Here is a 25330-nt window from a genome sequence, read left to right as displayed (position 1 = left end):
CATTTTGGAGAAGTTAAACCAGAGCAGGGCATAGGCAGTGAATGGCAGGACGCCGGGGAGTGCAATTGAGCAGAAAGGCATTGGGTGAAACAAGCACTTAGAAGGCTAGAAGTGGCACCATCAGCTAATGGTTGGGTGACGAGGTCACAAGATGGGCTTGCTTTCATTGGTCAAGGCATCAAGTATACGAGTTGGGGCGTCACATTACAGTTGCACAAACCACTGATTAGGCCGCAATCCGTGCATTGTGCGCAGCTCTTGTCCCCATGCTATATAAAGGATCTGATTACACTGAAGAAGGTGCAGAAAGAATTCACAAAGATGTTGTCTGGGTTTGAGGGCTTGAGATATGAGGAAAGGCTTGAACTGTTTTTTTCCCTGGAGCAAAGGAAGCTGAAAGCAGTCCTAAGAAAGGTTTATAAATCAACAGGGACATAGATAGGATAGGATGTAACAGTCTTTTTCTCAGGATCATCATCATTTTGTACCACGTAGTGTGACGTGGACAATCATGGTCCTTCTGTCACCATGACTACTATTGGGAAATTTTTCTATTTATGCAGTTTGCCATTGCCTTCTTCTGGGCAGTGTCTTTCCTTACAAGATGGGTGACCACAGCTATTATCAATACACTTCAGCGATTGTCTGCCTGGTGGCACAACCAGGACTTGTGATCTGCAGCAGCTGCTGATATATGACCATCTACCACCTGCCCCCATGGCTTCTCATGACCCTGACTTTGGGGTGGGGTGAGGGAGCTAAGCAGGTGCTACACCTTGCCCATGGGTGACTTACCGCCTTACACCTCCTTTGCTAGAGACTTACCTCCAACCTGCCATGCACTTCCCAGGATAACAGGGTTCTTAAACTAAATAAGGCTAAGGTAAAAAAATAAATAAAGGGTACCTGAGAGACAAGTTTTTCACATGAAGGGTAATGGTTATAGGGAGCAAACTGCCAAAAGAGGAGTTGAGGCAGGTAGAAACACAGTATTTAAAAAACTTTTGGATAGAAAATGTTTTGAGGAACATAAAGCCAAAAGCAGGCAGATGAGATTAGCCCAGATAAGAATCTTCGTGGGCATGGCGAGTTAGGGCTAAAAGGCATATTTCCACGCTGTAGAATTCTATGTATTTATGAATCTATATGCAAACATGAAAACATTTCATTTGACTTTTTGCCACTGTGGTGGTTCTTTAAAACAATCCACATAGACTCGTGGCCTCTCCCTTTCCTCACAGCCCTCCAATTTCTAGCCCCTTTCCCCCCCCACTCTGACTGAAGTATATAACCGGTTTCCACTGATGTATTACTATTAACTCTGCCTCACCATCCTTTCAAGAATTACCCTTCATTAACAAGGCACCTCGGGACTAACATTCCTGTTTAAACAGATACATTAGACTTTGGGAAGCTAAACTTTGGATGTCAGGTAGCATTTATGGAGGGAAACAAACAGTTGGTCCTGACGAAGGGTCTCAGTTTGAAACATCAACTGATTCCCCTCCATAGAGCCATACAGAATGCACTGTACATATCTGTTTTACATGGGCTGGAGTAGCACCACAATCTCATTGCCTTGAGCAATGACAATAAAGTTCTATTCTGTTCTATAGATGCTGCCTGACCTGCTTAGTTCCTCCAGCATTTTGTGCGTGGTATTTCAGGCATTTGTTGAAAGTCTTGCCTCTACAACGTAAATGGCTTTAGGAGGGCATTATCATTGTCTTTGTTACACCTCTGCGTGTCCTGTATAAAAACATCCACTCCCTCACCATGCACAACCGTTCTTCGCAGAAGGTATGGGCGCTCTGCTGGATTCTCTGCAAAGCTGCACCTTCAGAGTAAGATTATCTTGTGTCGGCAGGATTTTGGAGTGCAAGGTGCTAAGGCCTTCTCTCCTTTCCGGCTAGAGACTCCGAGCTTCAAGACAGCCAAGAATTCACTCTGTAAAATGTTACATCCACAAGCTTCCTCACAAAATCCTTGGGGAAAAGATTTAATAGCTCTACCAATACTATTGATTGAGACTAATATTATTGCAGACAATACAGGAAACCAACAATTTGTACAACTGTAAAATGATGTCCCAACTTGCATACCTGGTGCCTTGACCAGTGAAGGGAAACTCTGTGTACGTGTCCCTCTTCATTCCCAAATGACCATGTGCACAGTTGGGATCATGTTGAAAGTTGCACAATATAGATAATGAATAGATAATGCATTGGTTAAATGAAAAGGATAAAAAGAAATGGATTCTTACGTCGGCAGTTGGGGAATCCATAGTAGCCGATGGCACAACGGGAACAGTCACGGCCAATCACGTTCGGTCGACAGTTGCACTGCCCTCCATAGGGGTCACAGGAAGTGCTCAAGGCACCCACTTCATGGCACAAACAAGGCAGGGCACCATTATTGTAAAAGGCAGACAGTGATACCATGGAGTCTTTGCAGAATTTTGAGGTGGTGACAGGGCTGGGAGAAATATAAACATCGACAGTTATATTTTCATGTTGGGGTCAAGGGTAAAGAAGAATGAATACTTCAAGGGAAAAAATGACTTACGTAACTCTGCTTTTTGCAACAACCCGAGAATTTAACATTTACAGCAAATATGCATTTCAAAACTTATGAGGTGATAAATTACATAGAACCATAGAACATTACAGCACAGAAACAGGCCTTTTGGCCCTTCTTGGCTGTGCCGAACCATTTTTCTGCCAAGTCCCACTGACCTGCACCTGGACCATAATCCTCCGTACACCTCTCATCCATGTACCTGTCCAAGTTTTTCTTAAATGTTAAAAGTGAGCCCGCATTTACCACTTCATCTGGCAGCTCATTCCACACTCCCACCACTCTCTGTGTGAAGAAGCCTCCCTCATGTTCCCTTTAAACTTTTCCCCCTTCACCCTTAATCCATGTCCTCTGGTTCTTTTTTCCCCAAGCCTCAGTGGAAAAAGCCTGCTTGCATTCACTCTATCTATACCCGTCATGATTTTATACACCTCTATCAAATCTCCCCTCATTCTTCTACACTCCAGGGAATAAAGTCCTAACTTATTCAACCTGTCTCTGTAATTCAGTTTCTCAAGTCCCAGCAACATCCTTGTAAACCTTCTCTGCACTTTTTCAACCTTATTAATATCCTTCCTGTAATTTGGTGACCAAAACTGCACACAATACTCCAAATTCGACCTCACCAATGCCTTATACAACTTCACCATAACATTCCAACTCTTGAACTCAATACTTTGATTTATAAAGGCCAATGTACCAAAAGCTCTCTTATGACCCTATCTTCCTGTGACACCACTTTTAGGGAATTTTGTATCTGTATTCCCAGATCCCTCTGTTCTACTGCAGTCCCCAGTGTCCTACTATTTACATATTTTCATTTAGGCATTATGGAAGGTTATTACTGATGTTATGGGCAGAGCAAAAACTTAGCAAAGGACACTGCCACAGCTCTTCATGGATGACTGAGATAGAATGGATGCTGTGGGTTTGAGGATGGAAGCTGGTTGATTGGAAGGAATGGTAGATGACAGAGGGAAGAGATGACCCGAGGATTGGAAAAGCGAAGAGAAGAAATCCAAACGTTTGGGTCAAGACAGTCAATCAATCAAATGCCTGTCAAAACAGTGACAGTGGGGAAAAGCTCCTGAACTAGCTGAGGAATGCTGTGAGATGGACAAGCCTTGTGGCAACACCAAAGATCATTAGTTTGGAGGGGGGACTGCAGGATGGTGTGAAGGAAGGCCATTTTGAGAGTTTGACAACAAGGATTCTGCTACTGAATTTGGTTGGCTTCTACACACTGGATAGAGACACCCCAGAGCTTGGATTGGCTGAGACTGAGGAAGTCAACAGTATATTGGAAACATGAGTCATGTCGTGGTGGCTTGGCGGGAGAGTAGGAAACATCAGGCAGTCAGGAAATACATCAGAAAGGGTAAAATAAGGGCTTGTCCTCTTCTTCCATCACACTGAATATTTACAAACAGCTAGTTATGGGCCCACACCCTCACACACTTACTTCCTAATATTAATTTAAATCCCTGTAGATATTGCAGAAATGATAATCATTGATACTTAACCACTCAGAAGCTTAGATGTTTAGTGCTGTATCAGACTTAGCAAAGTTCAAAAGCTCAAAGTAAGTTTACTATCAAAATATGTAAATGTCACCATATACTGCCCTGAGATACATTTACTTGCAAGGATTTACAGTAGAACAAAGAAATGCATCAAAATCAATGAAAGTCTACACACAAAGGCTGACAGTCAATGTGCTAAAGAAAACAAACTGTGCAAATAACAAATAATAAATATTACTTAATTGCAAATACATATACTTCCTTAGGAGTTTGAAGAGATTTGGCATGTCAACAAATACACTCAAAAACTTTTATAGATGTACTGTGAAGAGCATTCTGACAGGCCGCATCGCTGTTTGGTATGGCGGGGCCACTGCACAGGACTGAAAGATGCTGCAGAAGGTTGAAAATCCAGTCAGCTCCATCTTGGGTACTAGCCTACAAGGTACCCAGGACATCTTCAGGGAGCGGTGTCTCAGAAAGGTAGCATCCATTATTAAGGACCTCCAGCACATAGGACATGCCCTTTTCTCACTGTTACCATCAGGTAAGAGGTACAGAAGCCTGAGGGCACACACTCAGCGATTCAGGAACAGCTTCTTCCCCTCTGCCATCCGATTCCTAAATGGACATTGAATCCTTGGGCACTACCTCACTTTGTTAATATATAGAATTTTAGTTTTTTGCATGTTTTTAATCTATTCAATATATGTATACTTGTAGCGGTATGCTACACGCAGCGCTAAAATTACGACATGGAGTCGGTAACTGCAGTCGAAGGAAAAAACTTTATTCGAAAACTTCAGCCTCACTTTTAAGCCTCTGTCAACCGGCCCCCCATGGCGCAGAGGCTCCAAAGCTCTGTGCTCGCAAACCCCCGTAGGCTATCTAATTGTGAGTCGGTTTGGATACGCTAGGAAATGGGTCGCCACATAACCCCCCCCCCAGAACCGGCGATACACCCCCCAATGTCCACAGTCTGGGCCAGAACCTGCTTGGGAGGTCGGCCTCTGCGCCGAGGCGCCGGAAACTCGGCCAGTTGCGCCAGGTCCACATGGGCCGGTTTGAGGCGGTCCACCGTGAAAACCTCCTCTTTCCCCCCAACGTCCAGCACGAACGTGGACCCGTTGTTCCGGAGCACCATAAATGGCCCCTCGTATGGCCGCTGCAGCGGTGGCCAATGCCCGCCCCTTCGTACAAACACAAACTTACAGTTCTGTAGGTCTTTGGGTACACAGGTCGGGTGCCGCCCGTGCTGTGAAGTGGGTATGGGGGCCAGGTTACCGAGCTTCTCGCGTAGTCTGCCCAGGACTGCTGCGGGTTCTTCCTCTTGCCCCCTTGGGGCTGGGAGGAACTCCCCGGGGACGACCAGGGGCGCGCCGTATACCAACTCGGCCGACGAGGCGTGCAGGTCGTCCTTGGGCGCTGTGCGGATGCCGAGTAGGACCCAGGGAAGCTCGTCCGCCCAGTTGGCTCCTCGCAGGCGGGCCATGAGGGCCGACTTCAGGTGACGGTGGAAACGCTCCACTAGCCCGTTCGACTGTGGGTGGTAGGCAGTTGTGTGGTGCAGCTGAGTCCCCAAAAGGCTGGCCATAGCTGACCACAGGCTGGAGGTGAACTGGGCGCCTCTGTCGGAGGTAATGTGGGCCGGGACACCAAAGCGAGATATCCAGGTGGCGATCAGGGCTCGGGCGCAAGATTCGGAGGTGGTGTCGGTGAGCGGGACCGCCTCTGGTCATCTTGTGAACCGGTCCACGATAGTCAGGAGATAACGCGCTCCGCGCGACACTGGCAGGGGGCCCACGATATCCACATGAATGAGGTCGAAACGCCGGTGGGCGGGATGGAACTGCTGCGGTGGGGCTTTGGTGTGCCGCTGCACCTTGGCCGTCTGGCAGTGCATGCACGTTCTGGCCCATTCACTGACCTGTTTGCGGAGTCCGTGCCAAACGAACCTGCTGGAAACCATCCGGACAGTTGTCCGGATGGAGGGATGCGCCAAGTTATGAATGGAGTCGAAAACGCGGCGCCGCCATGCTGTCGGGACGACTGGACGGGGCTGGCCGGTGGCGACGTCACAGAGTAGGGTCCTCTCACCTGGGCCCACGGGGAGGTACTGGAGCTGCAGACCGGAGACTGCGGTTCTGTAACTCGGAATCTCCTCATCCGCCTGCTGCGCCTCTGCCAGTGCCTCAAAGTCTACCCCTTGGGAAAGGGCATGAACGGTAGGGCGAGAGAGCGCATCCGCCATGACATTGTCCTTACCTGAGACGTGCCGGACATCCGTCGTGTATTCAGAGATGTAGGACAGGTGGCGTTGCTGGTGGGACGACCAGGGGTCGGATGCTTTCGTAAACGCAAAGGTAAGCGGTTTGTGGTCCGTGAACGCGGTGAAGGGCCGACCTTCCAGGAAGTACCTGAAATGCCGGATTGCCAGGTCGAGCGCCAACAGTTCCCGGTCGAAAGCACTGTACTTAATCTCGGGTGGTCGCAGGTGTTTGCTGAAAAACGCCAGGGGTTGCCAGCGACCTGCGATGAGTTGCTCCAGCACCCCACCGACTGCCGTGTTTGATGCGTCCACTGTGAGGGCGGTAGGGGCGTCCATTCTGGGACGTACTAGCATTGCGGCGTCCGCCAAAGCTTCCTTTGTTTGAACGAAAGTGGCGGCGGACTCCTCGTCCCAGGTAATGTCCTTGCTCGGACCCGACATCAGGGCGAACAGGGGGCGCATGATCTGGGCAGCTGAAGGGAGGAAGCAGCGGTAGAAATTGACCATACCTACGAATTCCTGAAGGCCTTTGATCGTAGTGGGTCGGGGGAAGTGGCGGACCGCATCTACCTTAGCGGGCAGAGGGGTTGCCCCGTCTTTAGTAATCCTGTGGCCCAGGAAGTCAATGGTATCGAGTCCGAACTGGCATTTGGCGGGGTTGATTGTAAGACTGTACTCACTCAGTCGGGCGCAGAGTTGACGGAGGTGGGACAGATGCTCCTGACGACTGCCGCTGGCTATGAGGATGTCATCCAAATAGATGAACGCGAAGTCCAGGTCCCATCCCACCGCGTCCATTAACCGCTGGAACGTCTGTGCGGCATTCTTCAGGCCGAACGGCATGCGGAGGAACTCGAAAAGGCCGAAAGGGGTGATGAGAGCCGTTTTGGGGACGTCGTCAGGATGCATCGGGATTTGATGGTATCCCCGGACGAGATCTACCTTGGAGAAGATCCGTGCGCCGTGCAGGTTTGCTGCAAAGTCCTGAATGTGCGGCACAGGGTAGCGGTCCGGTGTGGTAGCCTCGTTCAGCCTGCGGTAGTCACCGCACGGTCTCCAGCCCCCCGTCGCTTTGGGCACCATGTGCAGGGGGGAGGCCCATGGGCTGTCGGACCGCCGGATGATCCCCAATTCCTCCATCCTCTGGAACTCCTCCTTCGCCAGTCGGAGCTTGTCCGGGGGAAGCCGCCGAGCACGGGCATGGAGGGGTGGTCCCTGGGTCGGGATGTGGTGCTGTACGCCGTGCCTGGGCATGGCCGCTGTGAACTGTGGTGCCAGAACCGATGGGAACTCCGCCAGGACCCTGGTGAAGTCGTTGTCGGACAGCGTGATGGAGCCGAGGTGAGGGGCTGGCAACTGGGCTGCACCCAGGGAGAACGTCTGAAAGGTCTCGGCGTGTACCAGTCTCTTCCTGGGCAGGTCGACCAGTAGGCTGTGAGCCCGCAAAAAATCTGCACCCAGAAGCGGTTGGGCTACGGCGGCCAGTGTGAAGTCCCACGTGAACTGGCTGGAGCCGAACTGTAGCTGCACCTGACGGGTGCCATAGGTCCTTACGGTGCTGCCATTCACGGCCCGCAGGGGGGGACCCAGTGCCCTGCTGCGGCTGTCGTAACTTGTCGGAGGTAAAACGCTGATCTCAGCCCCAGTATCGACCAAAAACCGACCCGACCCGACCTTCTATCCCACACATACAAGAGGCTATCCCGATGGCCAGCCGCCATAGCCATCAGCGGCGGCTGGCCCTGGCGTTTCCCGGGAACTTGCAGGGCGGGCGACAACGGCGGGCTTCTGCGCCCCACCGCTGGTGGTAGAAGCACCAGTGTTCATTGGGCCGGGGGTTGGCGGGCTCTGTGGCAGGGCCTGGACTGGTTTGCTGCCGGGAGTGTGGCTGGGTGATCTGTGCGATGGACGCCCCGCTCACCTTTTTGGCGTTCCACAGCAAGTCCGCCCGGGCTGCCACCTTCCGGGGGTCACTGAAATCCGCATCGGACAGCAGCAGGCTTATGTCCTCGGGCAGCTGCTCCAGGAATGCCTGCTCAAACATGAGGCAGGGTGTGTGTTCGTCGGCGAGAGACAACATCTCATTCATTAAAGCCTGCCGGGGGCGACTGTACGAACTCCGCGACCTGGGCCGCTGTGTCCTGGTCGAGGGAGCTCACCACATAGTAGTAGCGGTGTGCTACACGCAGCGCTAAAATTACGACACGGAGTCGGTAACTGCAGTCGAAGGAAAAAACTTTATTCGAAAACTTCAGCCTCACTTTTAAGCCTCTGTCAACCGGCCCCCCCATGGCGCAGAGGCTCCAAAGCTCTGTGCTCGCAAACCCCCGTAGGCTATCTAATTGTGAGTCGGTTCGAATACGCTAGGAAATGGGTCGCCACATACTGTAATTTATTTGTTTATTTATTTATTATTTTATTATTTGTATTTTTTTCCTCTTTTATATTATGTATTGCATTGAACTGCTGCTGCTAAGTTAACAAATTTCACGTCACGTGCCGGTGATATTAACCCTGATTCTGAAACCGAGAACATGAATTGTAGAGTCATTGAAAATGAGTCCATAGGTTGTGGAATCAGTTCATTGTTCAGGTGAATGAAGTTATCCATTCTGGTTCAGGAGCCTGATGGTTGAAAGGTAATAGCCGTTCCTCAGACTGGCGCTGTGGGACCCAAGGCTCCTGCACCTCCCTGCTGACGGCAGTAGCAAGCACGGCCTGGATAGTAGGGAGTCCTTGATGATGGATGCTGCTTTCTTGCAGCAGCACTTCTTGTAGATGTGTTCATTAGAGGTTGGGGAGGGGGGGCTTTAGCTGTGATAGACTGGCCTGTATCTACCACCTTTAGTGGATTTTTTTTTGTGTGCTGTGAGGATACATGTCACTTGAATTGGTCTCAGTGACTCGATGGGGCAAATGATACCTTTGGGAGGATGGGGACAGAGCTTTTGAGAAGTAACAATGTTTATTTGTATAGCAGATTCTTGGAAACATCATGCAGGAAGTGCCTTCAATTGCAGTGACATAGGAGAAAGGCAAACACTTTTTATTGAACATCGTCCTGCAATCAGTTACAAGCCAAAGTTTACAATATAGAAGGAAGATGTTCAGCTTATTACAGAAAATGAGAAATTGTGCAAGGAGTATTGGGCAAGGAACTTCAAGAAATTTTCCAGTTGTGCCTTAGGCTCGTTGGAATTATTTAAAATGGGAGATGGAATTAACTATTAGCATTTATGCTTTGATCCCTAGCACAACCACCACACCAGGGTACTTGGCTAGACAAGTACCTGGCAAAGACTGCTCTCTTGCCAGCTATGCAGATGAAGGACTTTGTCTGAAACCTGCCCAGCCTGGTTATTCAGTTAAATCGAAAAAAAGTCACAAAGGTAATTTTGATGAGCTGAAGAATCCTAACAGGCACAGAAATGCTTTTAGCTTCTATCAAAGTTTTAATAAAGACTTACTTGATGTAGAAACTGTTTCCTCCACAGGTGCTGATGAAATCATAAGATTTGTCCAATGGTTCTTCCACCAGATAGTTTGAATTATAGCTGGCTTCTGGCACTATCAAAACGTAGGCCTGGAAAAGTATAAAAGGAGACCAGTTACAGAAGAACCAAGCTCCAATTTTTAATGCGCCTAGTGGAGTATATTGTGGAAAAAAACAGACCACGGACAGCATTCTAACTGTCTGCAACACCGTCTGGTATTGGGCATGGGGAGGGGGTGGGGCAACTGCACAGGATCAAAAGAAGCTGCACCAAGTTGTGAACTGAGTCAGCTCCATCATGAGAACTGGCCTCCGTAGTAACCTGGGCATCTTCAAGGAGCGATGCCTCCAGCACCCAGGGCATGCCCTCTTCTCATTGCCACCATCAGGAAGGAGGTACAGAAGCCTGAAGCTGCACACTCAACAATTCGAAAAGAGTTTCTTCCCCTCAGCCATTTGAGTTCTGAATGAACACTGAACCCATGAACACTAACTCACTAATTTTTTATTTTTATTTTTGCACTACCTTTTTAACTTAACTATACATAATAAAATATTTTTATATTTTCAAACACACACACACACAGACCCCACATGGTCTTGGACAGAATGTGTAAATTCCTCACAAACAGCGGCAGGATTTGAACCTGGGCCACTGACGCTGTAATTTTAGACATATAAATCTCAAAACTCCAAGCCAACAAATTTCAGGCCATGAGCTGGTGATTCTGATGCCTGGAGTAATAATGGTAGACCAACAATATAGAGGTATATACACAATACATTGTGCATTTTCATTCATTTCTCCTTTACTGTCTTATTACAAGATAAGAGACCATGCCAACTCTGAGCAGCTCCATTCCCTCTCCTCTGCATCTCGACCTCCCTCATATGCCCATCAATTCCACCCTCTGATTCTTCTGCCACTTCTTTACACCATGGGGTAATTTATTACAGCCAGTAATCCTATCAATACCTCTTTTGGATAAGACAAGAAATGGCAACATTTTGTCGAACACCATGTCATCATGGGAAGAAAGCACAAATTCACACAAACAACGCAGCAGTGCGCCAGTGGCCCGGGTTGAATTCCCGCTGCTGTCTGTGAGGAGTTTACACATTCTGTCCAAGAGCACGTGAGTTTCCCCTGGGTGCTCCAGTTTCCTCGCACATTCCAAGGACGTACAGGTTAATTGGTCACGTGGTGTAACTGGCCAATGTGGGCTTGATGGGCTGGAAGGGCCAGTTACTGTGTTGTAAATAAACCACCAGAGGTCAGAGTTGAACACAGGTTCCTTGAAGCCACTGTGTCACCCTATTCAGTTGAATGAAAGTAAGTATCAGAGGCAGAGAGCAATTCCTGCAGATTCAGCACTGGCACTTCTGCTCCAAGATGTCTGTAATGCTCTTGAATTTTGTGATAATGTACAATGGGGAAGTATTAACTCCATACTGGAACTTCAGGCACCAGAAACAAATCAATAACATGTGGCTCAATATTCCCACATCTTCTAACATAATCCAAGAAAAATCCCATCAAAAATATAAGACTTGAATCAGCCCAGGATCGGCAAATGCTGCAGTGCCCTGCAGGGGATCAAGACTTCTGAGGTCACCAGTAACTCCAGATGCTGGAAGTTTCCATTTCAACAGATCAAATGTCGCCATTGGACACAGATCACAGAGAGCAGAGAGATCAGGGATTATATATGCACAGTTCATTTAAAATGCAGGGCAGGTTGAGAAACTGATTAGAAAAATGTACAGGGTTCTGGACTATAAAGTACAACATCAAGCCAATCGTGATGAAAGTTATAATAGATTGGTTTGACCACAACTGGAGTATCATCATCTGTTTTAGGTGCTGCACCTCTACAGACAGATGTAAAAGGGAATGTAAAGCATTTACTAGAACTAATTCCAGGACTGAGGGTCTTTAATTACACAGATACATTGGAAAAGCTGAGTTTTCCTCTTTGGGACAGAAGTAGAATATAGAAGAAAGATGTTTACTTTATTACAGAAAAGGAAAAATTGTACAAGGTACTTTGAGAATTTTTCCAATTGTGCCTTAGGCTGGTAGGAAATAATTAAAATGGGAGATGCAATTAATTATTATCATTCACGCGCCAATCTCTCAGCACAAACACCACACCAGAGTACAGACGTCAGACGCTCCGGATGTCAGTATCTCTTACTCTCAGAGCAGCTCTGACAGAGATGTTTTAAATGAGAAAGCAGATAATGTTCAAAGAAAATTTATACTGTATGTAAATGCTATCATACACGCCTATGACAGTCATTTTCTTGCAAGCATTTACAAGAAAAACTACAATAGAATTTTAAGAAAAACTCTACGTAAACGAAGACTGACAACAAACTGTGAAAGTATAAATAATACTGAGAGTACTTGGAAGTGAGTTGTAAAGAGTTCTTGAAAGTGGGTCTGAAGGACATAGACTCAGTTCAGAGTGGTGGTAAATGAGTCTGATGGTAGTAGGGTAATAAATATTCCTGAACCTGGTGACATGGGACCTAGGGCCTGCCGGATGGTAGCAGTATGTAGAGGGCATGGCCTGGATGGTAGGGGTCTTTGATCCTGGATGCAGCTTTCTTGTGGCAGTGTTCCATGTAAATGTACTCAGTGGTGGGTGGCCTTTCTCTATGATGGACTGGACTGTAGCTTTTCTGATCCTGGGCATTGATGTTTCCATAACAGGTTGTGATGCAGCCAGTTAAGGTTACTTTCACTTCATTTATAGAGGTTTAGCAAAGTTTTTGATGACATGGTGAACTTACACAAACTTTGAAGGAAGTAGAGCCACTCTCTTCCCTCCCCCCCCCTTCTTTGTGATGACACTTACAGATCCTCTGTTTTGTTAACGCCAAGAAATTTAAAGCTATTGACCCTCTCAACCATTGTGCTGTGTGACAGATTGAGAGAAACCATTCCCATTGGTAGAAGAGACCAAAGACACGAGGACATAGAGAAAAAGGCAGCTTGAAAAGCAGCAAATGCAAGGAATTCAACATGATGAATGGTGAGGTCCTTGGACACTCCACCAGACATAATGGTGGAGACCATTTTCAAGGAAGCTGGATTAGTACCCCAGTGGAAAGGACTTACATGACAATGGAAAGGGAGAAGTAATGGGACTAGTTCTTGCTTGGAACTGAGAGAAACCTGATGGGCTGATTGTCCCTCTTCTACACTATAACCATTGGCTTATCCTGGTTGGGAGTCAACAAAAACAGCAAGGACAAGTTGCTGAGTCAGACCTTCCAGGGATGTGTCACCGTGGGAAGTTCCGGATTGGAAGACTGCCCAAGGCCTGTAGGAATGGAACCGTATAGTGCAATGGGGAGGTTGCTAGATATTCCAGAAGGGTTTGTGATGTGGCGGCAATGCACCTCTAAGCTGGGTGCCAACCGCCGTAAAACAAGACGGAGAGAGAGAGGGATTGAAAGACGAGGACTTAGAGGGCAAGCTCCCAGTTCAACTGCTTGCAATTTTGTCTGTGGATATTTAGTGCTTTGACTTCTTGACTTTCTAGGAACTCAGACAAACAGAAGAAATCTGTCAGTGAGACGTACACTAAAATAAATCCAGATGTCAGTAACTCCTACTTTCAGAAGCATCCAGACACTGGAGGCGTACGAAGCCCCAGGAACTACAGTGGTAAGGGTTGAACTCACGATCTTTTGTCATGGGAAAGTCCAACTTCAATGTTCTGACTCAGACCAGGATGACCTTATAAGAACTAGATGTTGTCAGGATTCCTAGTCAGAACGTTTTCCTTCCAGCCTCAAGGCTATTTTAATGCTTACCAGCCACAGGGTCTTGCCGTCTGGAATACGAATGATAATAGACACCTCATTGTCAGTTATGTCTAGAACAATCTTATTTTCACAACGAATTACTGTACGACATCCATAACCATGGGGGCAGAAGGAAGCGTTGGCATGACCTGGAGGGAAAGAAATATGAGGTGTTGGTCAAGTAAATCTGCAGGCAGTATGTAAGGGGTTGGTAGCAGAGTAGATAAGACACTGGACTACGGGTGTAGAGGACTAGAACTATGATTCCAAGAAAAGTCCCAGGACATATAAAGGAGTGGTGCCTCAAAAAGGCTGCACCCATCATTAAGGACCCACGTCACCCAGATCATGCCTTGTTCTCACTGCTGCCATCAGGGAGGATGTACGTAAGCCCGTAGGCACACACTCAACAATACAGGAACTGCCTTTTCCCCTCTGCCATTTTGAATGGATATTGAACTGATGAACACCACCTCACTACTTTTTTATTTCTATTTTTGCACTATTTATTTAACTATTTTATATATGTATTTATTGTAATTCACAGTTTTTTTCTATTATTATGTACTGCTGCTGCAAAGACAACAAAGTTCTTTTTTCTCTCTTTCCAGTAACATTAAACCTGATTTTGATTTTGGTTCTGATCCTTGTATAGGACTACTGATAGAAATTACAGCACTCCATATGATTATTCACCAACATGTAAGATCTTTCTTCAATAATAGATAAATTGACATGAGGGAATTGGAAAAGTTTCATACACTTAATTATGGCCATATTGATCAGTGCATTAATTCCCCAAGCACTCCAACTATTTCTCACCGATCTGCCCAAAGCAGCACACACCATGAGAAACAGACTGGAACAGCAGTTGTACAGCTGGATTAGTGAGGGTTTGTCCAAATACCACCATGGTACCTGAGAATTTTACGTTCATTAAAAGAAGTGGAAATTAAAAACATCATATCCGTAATGTTGACTTTGAAACATGGCTGTTCTTGAAACTTTAAATAAAGGAAATCTGCAATTCTTAAGGGTATCTGAAACTAAGACCCTTTATATTAACTTCTGGGGTTATTGGGGAGAGGTGTTAAAAGCTGACCACAGCAATGGTGGTTCTATCTTACTGTACAAATAAATATAGCCCAACAGTCAAACTGAAGGTATAGAGTGGATAATACAGGCTTGGATTGTTTGCATTGAGGATACTGGCAGCTCCATATCCACCAGTCTATTTATTACCTGGCTGCTTCAAGTCAACCATAGTGTGGGACTGGAGACAGATGGGTGGGGAGAGGGGTTATATGAGAAAGGCAGAAACATGATAGGGTAAATGCCGTGTGTGGGCATTTACACTTTGGGTGGGAGTCCTGCCTCACACTCTGATTGTGTAACCCAGCATCACAACCACCAGACAGTTGTCAGCCAGACTGAAAGACATCATATCCTGGAACAGGAGCTGAGAAATAAAATACACTGAGGAAAAAAAGCTGTACTCTCTCTCAGTACAACATAGGAGCAGAATTAGGACATTTGGTCCATCAAGGCGGCTCCAACATTTGACAATGGCGGATTTACTTTCCCCTCACCCCCATTCTCCTGTCTTCTCCCCATGACCTTTGACACCCTTACTAATCAAGAAGCTATCAACCTCCACTTTAAATACACCCGGTGACGTGCCCTGCACACCCATCGGTGGCAATGTGTTCCACAGAAACAGAAGCTTTGTAGTTTGAGGCCACAATTATCTTCCATCAGATACTTTCTCCCTGACTCACTGAGTCTCCTGGGACCCCGACAAACTCAGGTTTTTATGTCCTCAAAATCAGATCCTTCCTTCACTGTTCCATCTTCAAACATAGGCTTCAACCCTCCCAGCAGCACCCCTCCTCACCTTTCTCAAACCCACCCTCCTTGTACAGCCAACACCCAACCCTCTTGCTGGGTCTCAGAACACAGCATCCTTCCTTGGGCCAACCCCATTGACCCTCTCGAAGGAAAACCCTGACCCACCCATAGTCTCAGACTTTGAACTTACCTTGCCAAATCCGCCCTCCATTGATCAGCACCTCCGCTTCAAAGGTAGGGTTCTCTGGCTGGTAGAAATGAATGACAAAGACGTAGCGACCCAGAGTCTGAACGCGGCCACCAAAGGTGACAACAGTCTGCAGAAGAACGGTTAAGGAAGGTCAGGTGAGTAAGGATTTTAATAATAAAAGCAATGTCAACCAGTCCACAGTCCAACACCAAGCTCATAATAGCACGAGAAAAGGCCTTTCAGTCATGCTGACCAAATTACCTCCTCTGTTATTTTCTTCTGCCACTGAGAAGTATTTCACAAAAGAAGTTTATTCCTCACAGAAGGCTGTTTAACCTTTCAAGAATCCGATACCCCACCCCAACTTTAGATAAACAATGAGCAGCTGAGGAACCTGTCTGAGTGTTTGGTCAGTAATTGAGATACCTCAGGAAGACCATGCCTCAGACTTCAACAGCCAATTGCAAGTGACTCCCTGCAAACCTCCTGTCTCTGATCTTAAACGCAAGATTGATTGTCTTTAACACCTCTCATCCCTGGGAGAATAAAGACTGTTCCTCCACCGTGTCTCTGCTGATCACGATCTATGTTATAGTTCTATCAATTCGTCCCCTAAAACTCCTACATTCGAGGGAATGAATCTCTAGCCTACACAGCCACTCCTCCTAACTCAGGACCCCGTCCAGCCAGCATCTTGGTACAGCTTTTTCTGCGTTCTTTCCAGCCAATAACATCTTCTCTAACACGGGGCATACAAAACTAGGCAATGCTTCAAGTGTGGCCTCACCGTAGTCAGGAAACCTGAAAACTTAGCATCCGAAGGGAATTTTGTTTGGTCTGACCTAGCAAGCGTACACTTTTAAAAGATCTGTTCATACACCAGGATGGACAGAATGTTTCTGGCCACCCCAAATGTCAAACCAACTCACTCCACTCCCAAGGTAGCCTGCTGCAATTAACCCCACTCAGGTCATCCCCATAATATCCAGGTGAATGGTCTTGTCCCTGAACCAGCCTCTCTTGGTCAACAGTTGGTCAACATCTCAATATGGATATCCACTGCCTAGAAAAGGAATAAAAAAAGAATTAAACTGCAGACTACATTCTCAATGCTGCTGGGGTTTCAGGTGACTAAGTATTCCGAGACCACCTTACTAGCAGTATCAGGGCTGGAATGTGACTACGAAATGTGTACACTGGTGCAGTACAGCAATGCCTGACCCTGTTATCAATGACGTCCAGGTGCTTTGCAGCACTGATCTGAACAGCAGTCGGAAAGAATCGTGAATGATTTGTCAACATGACTGAATCAAAAGCTACAATACCAAGAGCTGAACTCAACTTCCCAATATTCAAAACCAAATGCTCAAGTGTGCAGTTTAACTCCTCACTGGCTCAATTGCCTCTACTCAACCATTAGTCAACTTCAGTGGATCTATTCACCCAGTCACAAAACTCCTTCAGAATCAGAATGAGAACCAGGTTTCTTATCACTGATATATTTCATAAAATTTGTTTTGTGACAGCAGTACAGTGAAAAACAAAAAAAAAATTGTAGGTCACAATATAAAAAATAGACAAACAGCGCAAAAGAGGAAGAGCAAGGTAGAGTTCATGGGTTCATGGACTGTTCAGAAATCTGGTAGCAGAGGAAAGAAGCTGTTCTTAAAATATTGTGTGTGGGTCTTCAGGCTCCTGCACCTTCTCCCTGACGGCAGTAATGAGAAGGGGACATGTCCTGTGGTGGTGGTGGTGAGTTACTCACTGCCCATTTATCTGCTACATTTAAACTCAGTAAATGGATCTTTCATGGGAAGCTGAACCACAGATAACCTCCGCTCAGATCTTTGGTCAGCAGAGAGCCAGCTGATTTACAACTATATTTGGTGTACGGTGCAAGGAAAGGAAAAATTGGTCAGTTGTGCTGTTGACAAAAAGCTCTCCAACAGCCACATTTTTGTATGGATTGCAGTGTAATAGTGGCATGAAACAAATTTCATGACATATGTCAATCCTATTAAACCTGATTCTGACAACACACACAAAATGCTGGTGGAACGCAGCAGGCCAGGCAGCATCTATAGGGAGAAGCAATGTCGATGTTTCGGGCCGAGACCCTTCGTCAGGACTAACTGGCTCTGATTCTGATAACTCTTGCCTCCACAGATGCTGCCTGACCTACTGAGTTTGTTATTATTTTGGAAGACCTGCCCGGCACGCAATTACAATTACAAAGAAAGCATGGCAGCACTTCTACTTCCTTAGGAGTTTGAGAGGATTTGACATGACATCTAAAACTATGACAAACTTCTCTGGACGTGTAATTGAGAGTATATTGACCGGCTGCATCACAGCCTGGTATGGAAATACCAATGCCCTTGAACAGAAAATCCTACAAAAAGTAGTAGAAGCAGTCCAGTCCATTCCAGGTAAAGCCATCCCCATTATTGAGCACATCTGTACGAAGTGTTGTTGCAAGAAAGCAGCATCCCTCACTGGGGACACCCACCACTCAGGCCATACTCTTTTCTCCCTGCTGCCATCAGAAAGAAGGTACAGGTGCCTCAATACTCACATCACCAAGTTCAGGAGCAGTTATTACCCCTTAGCCTTCCGGCTCTTGAACCAAAGGGGATGACTTCACTCGCCCAAACACTGAAATGTTCCCATAACCTATGGACTTACTTTCAGGGACTCTCATATTCTCAATATTTATTACTTATTTATTTATATTTTTTTCTATTTGTATTTGCACAATTTATTGTATTTTGCTAACTGGTTGAACACCCAAGTTGGTGCGGTCTTTCATTGATTACATTATGGTTATTATTTGATATGGATTTACTGAGTATGCTTGCAAGAAAATGAATGTCAGTGTTGTATATGGTGACATATATGTACTTTAATTATAAATTTACTTTGAACTTTGCGTTTGATTAACATTGGACTGTGACTTTTTCAGCTGAAAGATTAACAACCTGTCCCAGTTTTCAGGGGCAATTCTAAGTCATTGTTGGACAGCAGTGCCCAACCTTCAGTTTATGCAAGAATGTGCGAGCAAGCGAAGACGGGAACGGTAGGTGGCAATTACCTGAGGAAATCGAAGGAAGGTTAAGTCAGCTGTCTCGACAATGGTGGGTGGCTGAACAGGAGGCTGCTGTGCTCCACTAGTCCTGACCACGGGAGGAGCTCTCAATGGGTAAAGGTGCAGAAGAGTCGAGGCGGACGATATCTCACCTTGCGTCAGTGTAACAGATTGAGATGGCTTTTGAAACCTGGATGATGAGCAGGAACCACTAAAGACAAAAAGCAATAAAAACCGATAAAGGGTATTGCAGTAAAGTAGTGAAGCCTCTAGATGTCAGACTGCATAACGATGAGAACTAAGACGTCAGACAATCGGGTTAAAAATAGCAGAAATGCTAGGGCTGTAGTTCAGCACAGGACTGACAAGTAATTCATTTTGATGGGAAGAATAAGAGGCAATAAAAGAGAGATAGGAAAAGAGGCTTGTAGATGTCTGCACATAATGTACTCAAAGCACAATATTAAGATGATGAGGCTATTAAGTCCCCTAATTTATGTCTTATTTTACAGAGGCAAAACCATATTCTGAATTGTTTATGACTGGATTCTGACAGTAATATATTCAAATCAAGAGACCTTAAGAAAATCTTAAATAATCCAGTTTATATCAGGATCCATTAAAGGTGGTCCAAATTCACCCATTAACAGGATTGATAACATCTAGGTCATCTGACGCACATTTATTTATTCATTGAGATACAGTGCAGAATAGGCCATTGCAGCCAGCAATCTCCCGAATTAATCCTAGCCTAATAATTGGACAATTTGGAATGACCAACAACCAGTACATCTTTGGAGGAAAGCCACGTGGTCACGGGGGGAACATACACACTCCTTACAAGCTGCAGTGGGAACTGAACCCAGGTCACTGGTACGACAAAGCGTTGTACTAACTATTATGCTACTGTGCGGCCTTATACATTATTATAAATAATACAACTCATGTAAAGGAAATGATAATATGCTCTGATCTTCATATAAATCTATCAAACTCTAGCCCTTCATTCTGATTCAATTCTTATTAGTCAGGCTTACTTTAAATTTTATTTAAAGTTACTTTCATGATCTATCTATAGAAGCAGCAGCATTTAATGCTTGTTCAGTAATTAGCAATCGAGATATCAGCTAAGCATTTGACAGGATGGATCAAAAGGGAATGTGTGTTCTAAGATTTTACTGTGGATCAAAATTGCAGGAGATTGGAGAACAACCATGGAAAACATCCTAGAGGCAAATGGGGCTGTGGATGCTAGAATGTGGGGCAGCAAATAATCTGCTGTAGGAACCCAGCGGATTGAACAATATCTGTGGGGGGTGGAGGGGGTGGGTTATATTATTGGTATTTTGGACAAATCGCTGCATCAGGACCCGATACATGGTTTCAAACCGAAACATACTATTGACCTTATAATGATCTTGCACTGCACTCTTTTCAGTAGTATTTACACTTTTTTTTCTGCATTGTTATTGTTTTACATTATTCTAGCTCAATACACTGTGTAATGATTTGATCTGTATAAACAGTACACAAGACAAGCTTTTCACTGCATCTTGTTACTTGGGACCACGATAAGCCAATACCAAAACATGAATAATTTCTTTATCCTACATAGATACTTCTCGAGTGAGTTCCTCCAACTTACTGTTCGTGCCTTACAGCCTATTTGTGTCCTGTTCAACCTTAAGGAAGACATCCTAAATGTGTGCAGTGCTAGGATATAATAAACAAATTAAAAGTTTAACGATAAACTTTGCCAGAAATTGGAAACACGGGTATCTACATCCATGCTGTACTTTTCTGTGGACTTGTGAGGGCTGATATCTGCTAAATTTTCTGTAACTTATTTTAGGAAATGCTCCAACATTTCAGGAAAATACCAAGAACTGCAAAATTACATCAGCAAAGAATAATTCTGACTGCCTGAATTCTTTGAATTCAATGATCTAATGTAAATTTTTGTTATCTTTCAGGAAGTAGATACCAGTCTGGATAACCATGCAGTCTCACTTAGAAACACAGGAAGAACATACAAATTGGCCCACGTCACCTGTCTGGTTCAAACGTTCCATGAGTGCTGATGCAATGTATGCTTGGCAGTACATATTCCATGGTGAATTGCTCGTGGGGTATGAGATACACCTTGTGCTGTAACAAATAACAGATATCAGCAACTGCACTGTACTTGGTCTTGATCTAGTCAGGAGTTACAGATCGGAGTACTCAGTACTGAATCCATCATCTCACAGCAGACAGCCCGTGGTTTGTAAAGTACAAAAGTAAATTTATTGTCAAAGTACATGTCCAACCTTGAGATTTTTTTTTGCAGGGGAAAAAAGAAATGCAAGAGAATTCTACAAAAATAAATCCAACATAGACAGACCACGACTGTCAGACAACCAATGTGCAAAACGAGACAAGCTGTGCAAATAAAAATATAGTACTGAGATCATGAGTTGTAAAGAGTCCATGAAAGTGAGCCTGCATGGTGAAGAATCAGTTCTGTGTTGAGGTGAGTTAAGTTATCCATGTCAATTCATGAGCCTGATGGTTGTAGCGTAATAACTGTTCCTGAACCTGGTGGTGTGCGAACTCCTGCCTGATGTAGCAGCAAGAAGAGAGCATGTGGTGAGACGAGTTGATAGGATAAGCACAGACTTTTTGGCCACTAACGCAACCAAGAGAGCATCCATTTTCTTAAAGAAGCTTGGCTTGATAATTAGACTAAACATTAAATTACACGGATAATAGTCCCAGTAGGTGGTCTTTTGCCTAAACTCTAATGTCATATTCGAGAGCAAATATCAATACTTGTTGGCACTGAACTGGCCTATCCCCAACAATATTACTATATCAAGATATCAACTAACATTTGGTAAAAAGAACAAGCAAGGATGACTGCATCCCAAAATTTGCATTCTAGAGACAAAAGAGGCCATGGATGCTGGAATGTGGGGAACTGAAGGAACTCAGTGGATTGAACAACATCTGGGGGTGGGGGGCATGAACACCTTATGTTCCGTCTGAGTAGCCTCCAACCTGATGGAATGAATATTGATTTCTACTTCCGGTAAACAAATCTCCCCTTCACCCTCTTCCTCTATTCCCCCCTTTGACCTGTTACCTCTTCTCACTTACCTAACACTTCCACTGGATCCCCTCCTCCTTTCCTTTCTTCTATAATCCACTCTCCTCTCCTATCAGGTTCCTTCTTCTCCAGCCCTTGACCTTTCCCACCCACCTGGATCACGTATCACCTTCCAGCTAGCCTTCTTCCTAACTACACCCCCCCCCCCCCAACCTTTTTATTCTGGCATCTTCCTCCTTCCTTCTCAGGCCCACTTTCAAGCCCCCTTAGGCTCCAAAAACAAACCTTATCCCCCTCTTTTCTAAACAACAAACTCTAAAAGTTAATATATGTGAAACAAAATTTCCCATCTCCAATGGTGGGATCTGACCTCTCATCCCCAGATCAGGAGTTCAATCCTTTGGTTGCTACTCCAGTGATTAACTTGTTTGTTGAAGTGTTCCTAATTGGTTCAGAGAGAGCTTTTGCAAAGAGATTTACAGATAAGCAGTAAAGTTGGAAATAATTAGTAATTTTAAATTCATTAACTATCTCTTACCAGTAGAACATTCGTTGAGTCTGCCACAATCTGCAGTTCAACTCTGGTTGTTAATTCGTATACAGCGACACGATTTGAAGAATCAATTGCAACTCCACGGCAGAGAAAACTGGAATTAAAAACAGACCCTGAATTGTTATAAGCTCCAGAAAATCTTCAGATGCTGGAATTCCAAAGCAACCCAAACAAAATGTTGGAGGAACTCAGCAGGCCAGGCAGCATCCAGGGAAAAGAGCAAGATGCTGACTGTTTACTCTTTTCCTTAGATGCTTCCTGGCCTGCTGAGTTCCTCCAGCATTTTGTGTGTGTTGCCCTGAAGTGTTAGTAAATGACAAATGAAACCCAGTTCAAACAGGGTTTCTAGTTCAAATTCAAGTGCCATTCAACCATTAATGAGTACGCATGAATACAGCCAAACAAAACACAGCATTACTCTGGGCCCAAGGTGCAAAACACAGTACGAACAGCCATACGCAGCACAAGGCACACATAGCACATCGTAAAATACAGGTTCACACACAAAGAAACAGTCCAAGTCCCTGGGTCCATGAATGCTGCAGCAGCCTGCAATCAGACACAATATACTTATTTTCTGCTGAGTGAACATTAGAGTGTAGCACTGACTCCAACATGGACGCCACGTCACGCCGGCTCTGGTGGAGCACACCGACTCTGGCGCCTCTCTCCTCGGCAGCTGCTAACAGGCGACACAGAGGCTTAGTCCTTGCTACGCCCGTGGCAACTCAGCTTCACCACCATCCATCACCTTTGGTTGGCCCTGCAGAAGCCACCGCATCTGTGCCTTCTGCCATCTTACTGGAAGTAAAATGGCGGCAATCTCTGATGCAGATGGTCTACAGTTTGGTACAATATTTACCCACGGTATTACCATTAAAGGCAGTAGGGTTTTGTTTTATATTCGGACATGAGTATACCATAATTCACAGAAATTAATGCAAATTCCCATTATTTCACTTTGCCATCATTCAGAATTCAGTTACCGATATAGAAGCACTTTACAGTTCTTTTGTACACGTACAGGTGAATTATTGAATTCATTGTCACAGCTGGCTGTTGAGGCCAAGCTTTGGGTACATTTAAGGCTGACAGATTGTTGATTAGTTAGGGCAGGGGTCGGCAACCCGCGGCTCCAGAGCCACATGCGCCTCTTTCATCTCTGTGCTGCGGCTCCCCGTGGTTTGTTAGTTTTTGAAATGTAATTCGAAATTTGAAGATTATGGTGATCTTGTACAATCTAAATAAAACGTTGTGGCGACCCCATTTCCTGGCACATCCGAACCGGCTCACAATTTGCCAGCGTTCCGGCTAAGGGAGATAGCTTACGGGGGTTTGTGAGTACATGTCTTTTGGAGCATCCGTGCCCACGGGGGGGCAGGTTGAGGGAGGCTTTAAAGCAAGGCTGTTTAGTTCGAATAAAGTTATCTTTGACTGCAGTGTCGTTATTTTAGCGCTGCGTGTAGCACACCACTACAACGTGTTTTTTATCGCTATTAATATACATCACCACTGCCAATGCCTGACACCCGCCAGTGCGCGATTTCTTTTAATTCTTCGATCCAAGGTAGGCTAACTATGGAGTAACCTTCAACCCAACATCTTTTTTTCGGAGTTCAAAATGTTTTTGTTGCATGCAGAAATGTAATTTCGTTTTCTCTGCAGGAGTTCATCAATTTCATAAATGCAACACATTATAGTTTGTTTATACATAGCATAAAGGCAAAAAAAAACGTTGTATGCAGTGTTATTTCATTTTAAATGTCAAACGGGTTTTGTGGCTCCCAGTGTTTTCTTTTCTGTGGGAAATGGGTCCATATGGCTCTTTCAGTGGTAAAGGTTGCTGACCCCTGAGTTAGGGCATCAATGGGGAGAATATGGTTGACATGGATAATAAATCAGTCATGATAGAAATAGCAGAGCAGACTCAATGGGCCAAATGGCTTAATTCTGTTCCCAGATTGCGTAGGCCAAGGTCACTGTATGATTGTTAGAAACCCAAGGTCCAACTTGCCATTTCCTCTTTCTTCACCTATCACCGCAGATGATAGATAGGGGAAGATCTGCAGATAATTGTGCTGGAAATCAGAACAACAGATTCAACTCCCTCTCCTCCATGACCTGCTCAGGGGTTCATACAACTCAAACCCACACTATTACACATAAAGGCTTTGCTGTCTTAAAGGGAGCACCATTTGCTCAGCACTTTAGTTCACTTCAGCTACACAACTGCACCGTGCAACAGGAACAGAGTGTTCAGCAACATGGTCATTTTTTACATGCAGTGTGTCTTTAACATAGCAAATTATCCAAATAATTTATTGCGATACAGCAGGGCCCTTCAAGTCACGTTGCCCAGCAATCACCTAATTTAATCTCAGCCTAACCGTGGGAAAATTTACAAAGGCCAATTAGCCTACCAATTTCACAGGAGGGGGATCAAGCAAAAATAATAATACGCAGCTACAAAAGAAATATTTGGACAAAAGCACATAAGTTTTCAGGAACATCCTTAAAGAGGAAGGAGAAGCAGAAAGCCAGAGAAGTTTTGAGAATGCATTCCTGATCGGAACAGCTGAAGGCTCAGCTTCCGAAGATGGAACAACTAAATTCTGTCACGTCCAAGAGTCTAGAATTGGAGGAACACTGATAACAATAACTTGAGCTAAAGATGGATGAGACCAGGAAGCTGTGTGAAGATTGGAAAGTTAATTGTTTTTTTACCAGGAGTTATTGTAAGTCAGCAAGCAAGGAGGTGATGGGTTAAATATTGGGTGACCTTGGGTCTATGGAGAGTAGGACCAGAGGTACATACTGAGACAAAGACACAAATAAGGGTATCAACAGATGAGCTGGGAAAGACTGGAGGCAGATTATAGCAATGG

The 25330-nt window shown here is 45.2% G+C and overlaps 1 protein-coding gene across 2 annotated transcripts in view; it reads right to left on the bottom strand.

The window, feature by feature from the left end:
- The window catches only part of lama5 (laminin, alpha 5), a 333519-nt gene that overhangs the window by 95590 nt on the left and 212599 nt on the right, over positions 1–25330 (bottom strand). For both annotated transcript variants that reach the window (XM_059980763.1, XM_059980765.1), the window contains exons 28-34: positions 22431–22539; positions 20855–20952; positions 18811–19015; positions 15720–15846; positions 13691–13830; positions 9837–9952; positions 2264–2475 (exon numbers count right to left, since the gene is read on the bottom strand). In XM_059980763.1, coding sequence (XP_059836746.1) covers positions 2264–2475; positions 9837–9952; positions 13691–13830; positions 15720–15846; positions 18811–19015; positions 20855–20952; positions 22431–22539 — 1007 coding nt within the window. The remainder of the gene's footprint in view (positions 1–2263; positions 2476–9836; positions 9953–13690; positions 13831–15719; positions 15847–18810; positions 19016–20854; positions 20953–22430; positions 22540–25330) is intronic.

This window comes from Hypanus sabinus, chromosome 9, assembly GCF_030144855.1.
Source record: "Hypanus sabinus isolate sHypSab1 chromosome 9, sHypSab1.hap1, whole genome shotgun sequence".
NCBI lineage: Eukaryota > Metazoa > Chordata > Chondrichthyes > Myliobatiformes > Dasyatidae > Hypanus > Hypanus sabinus.
Note: the sequence above shows the minus strand (reverse complement) of the source record. Positions and strands in the feature narration are given on the sequence as shown.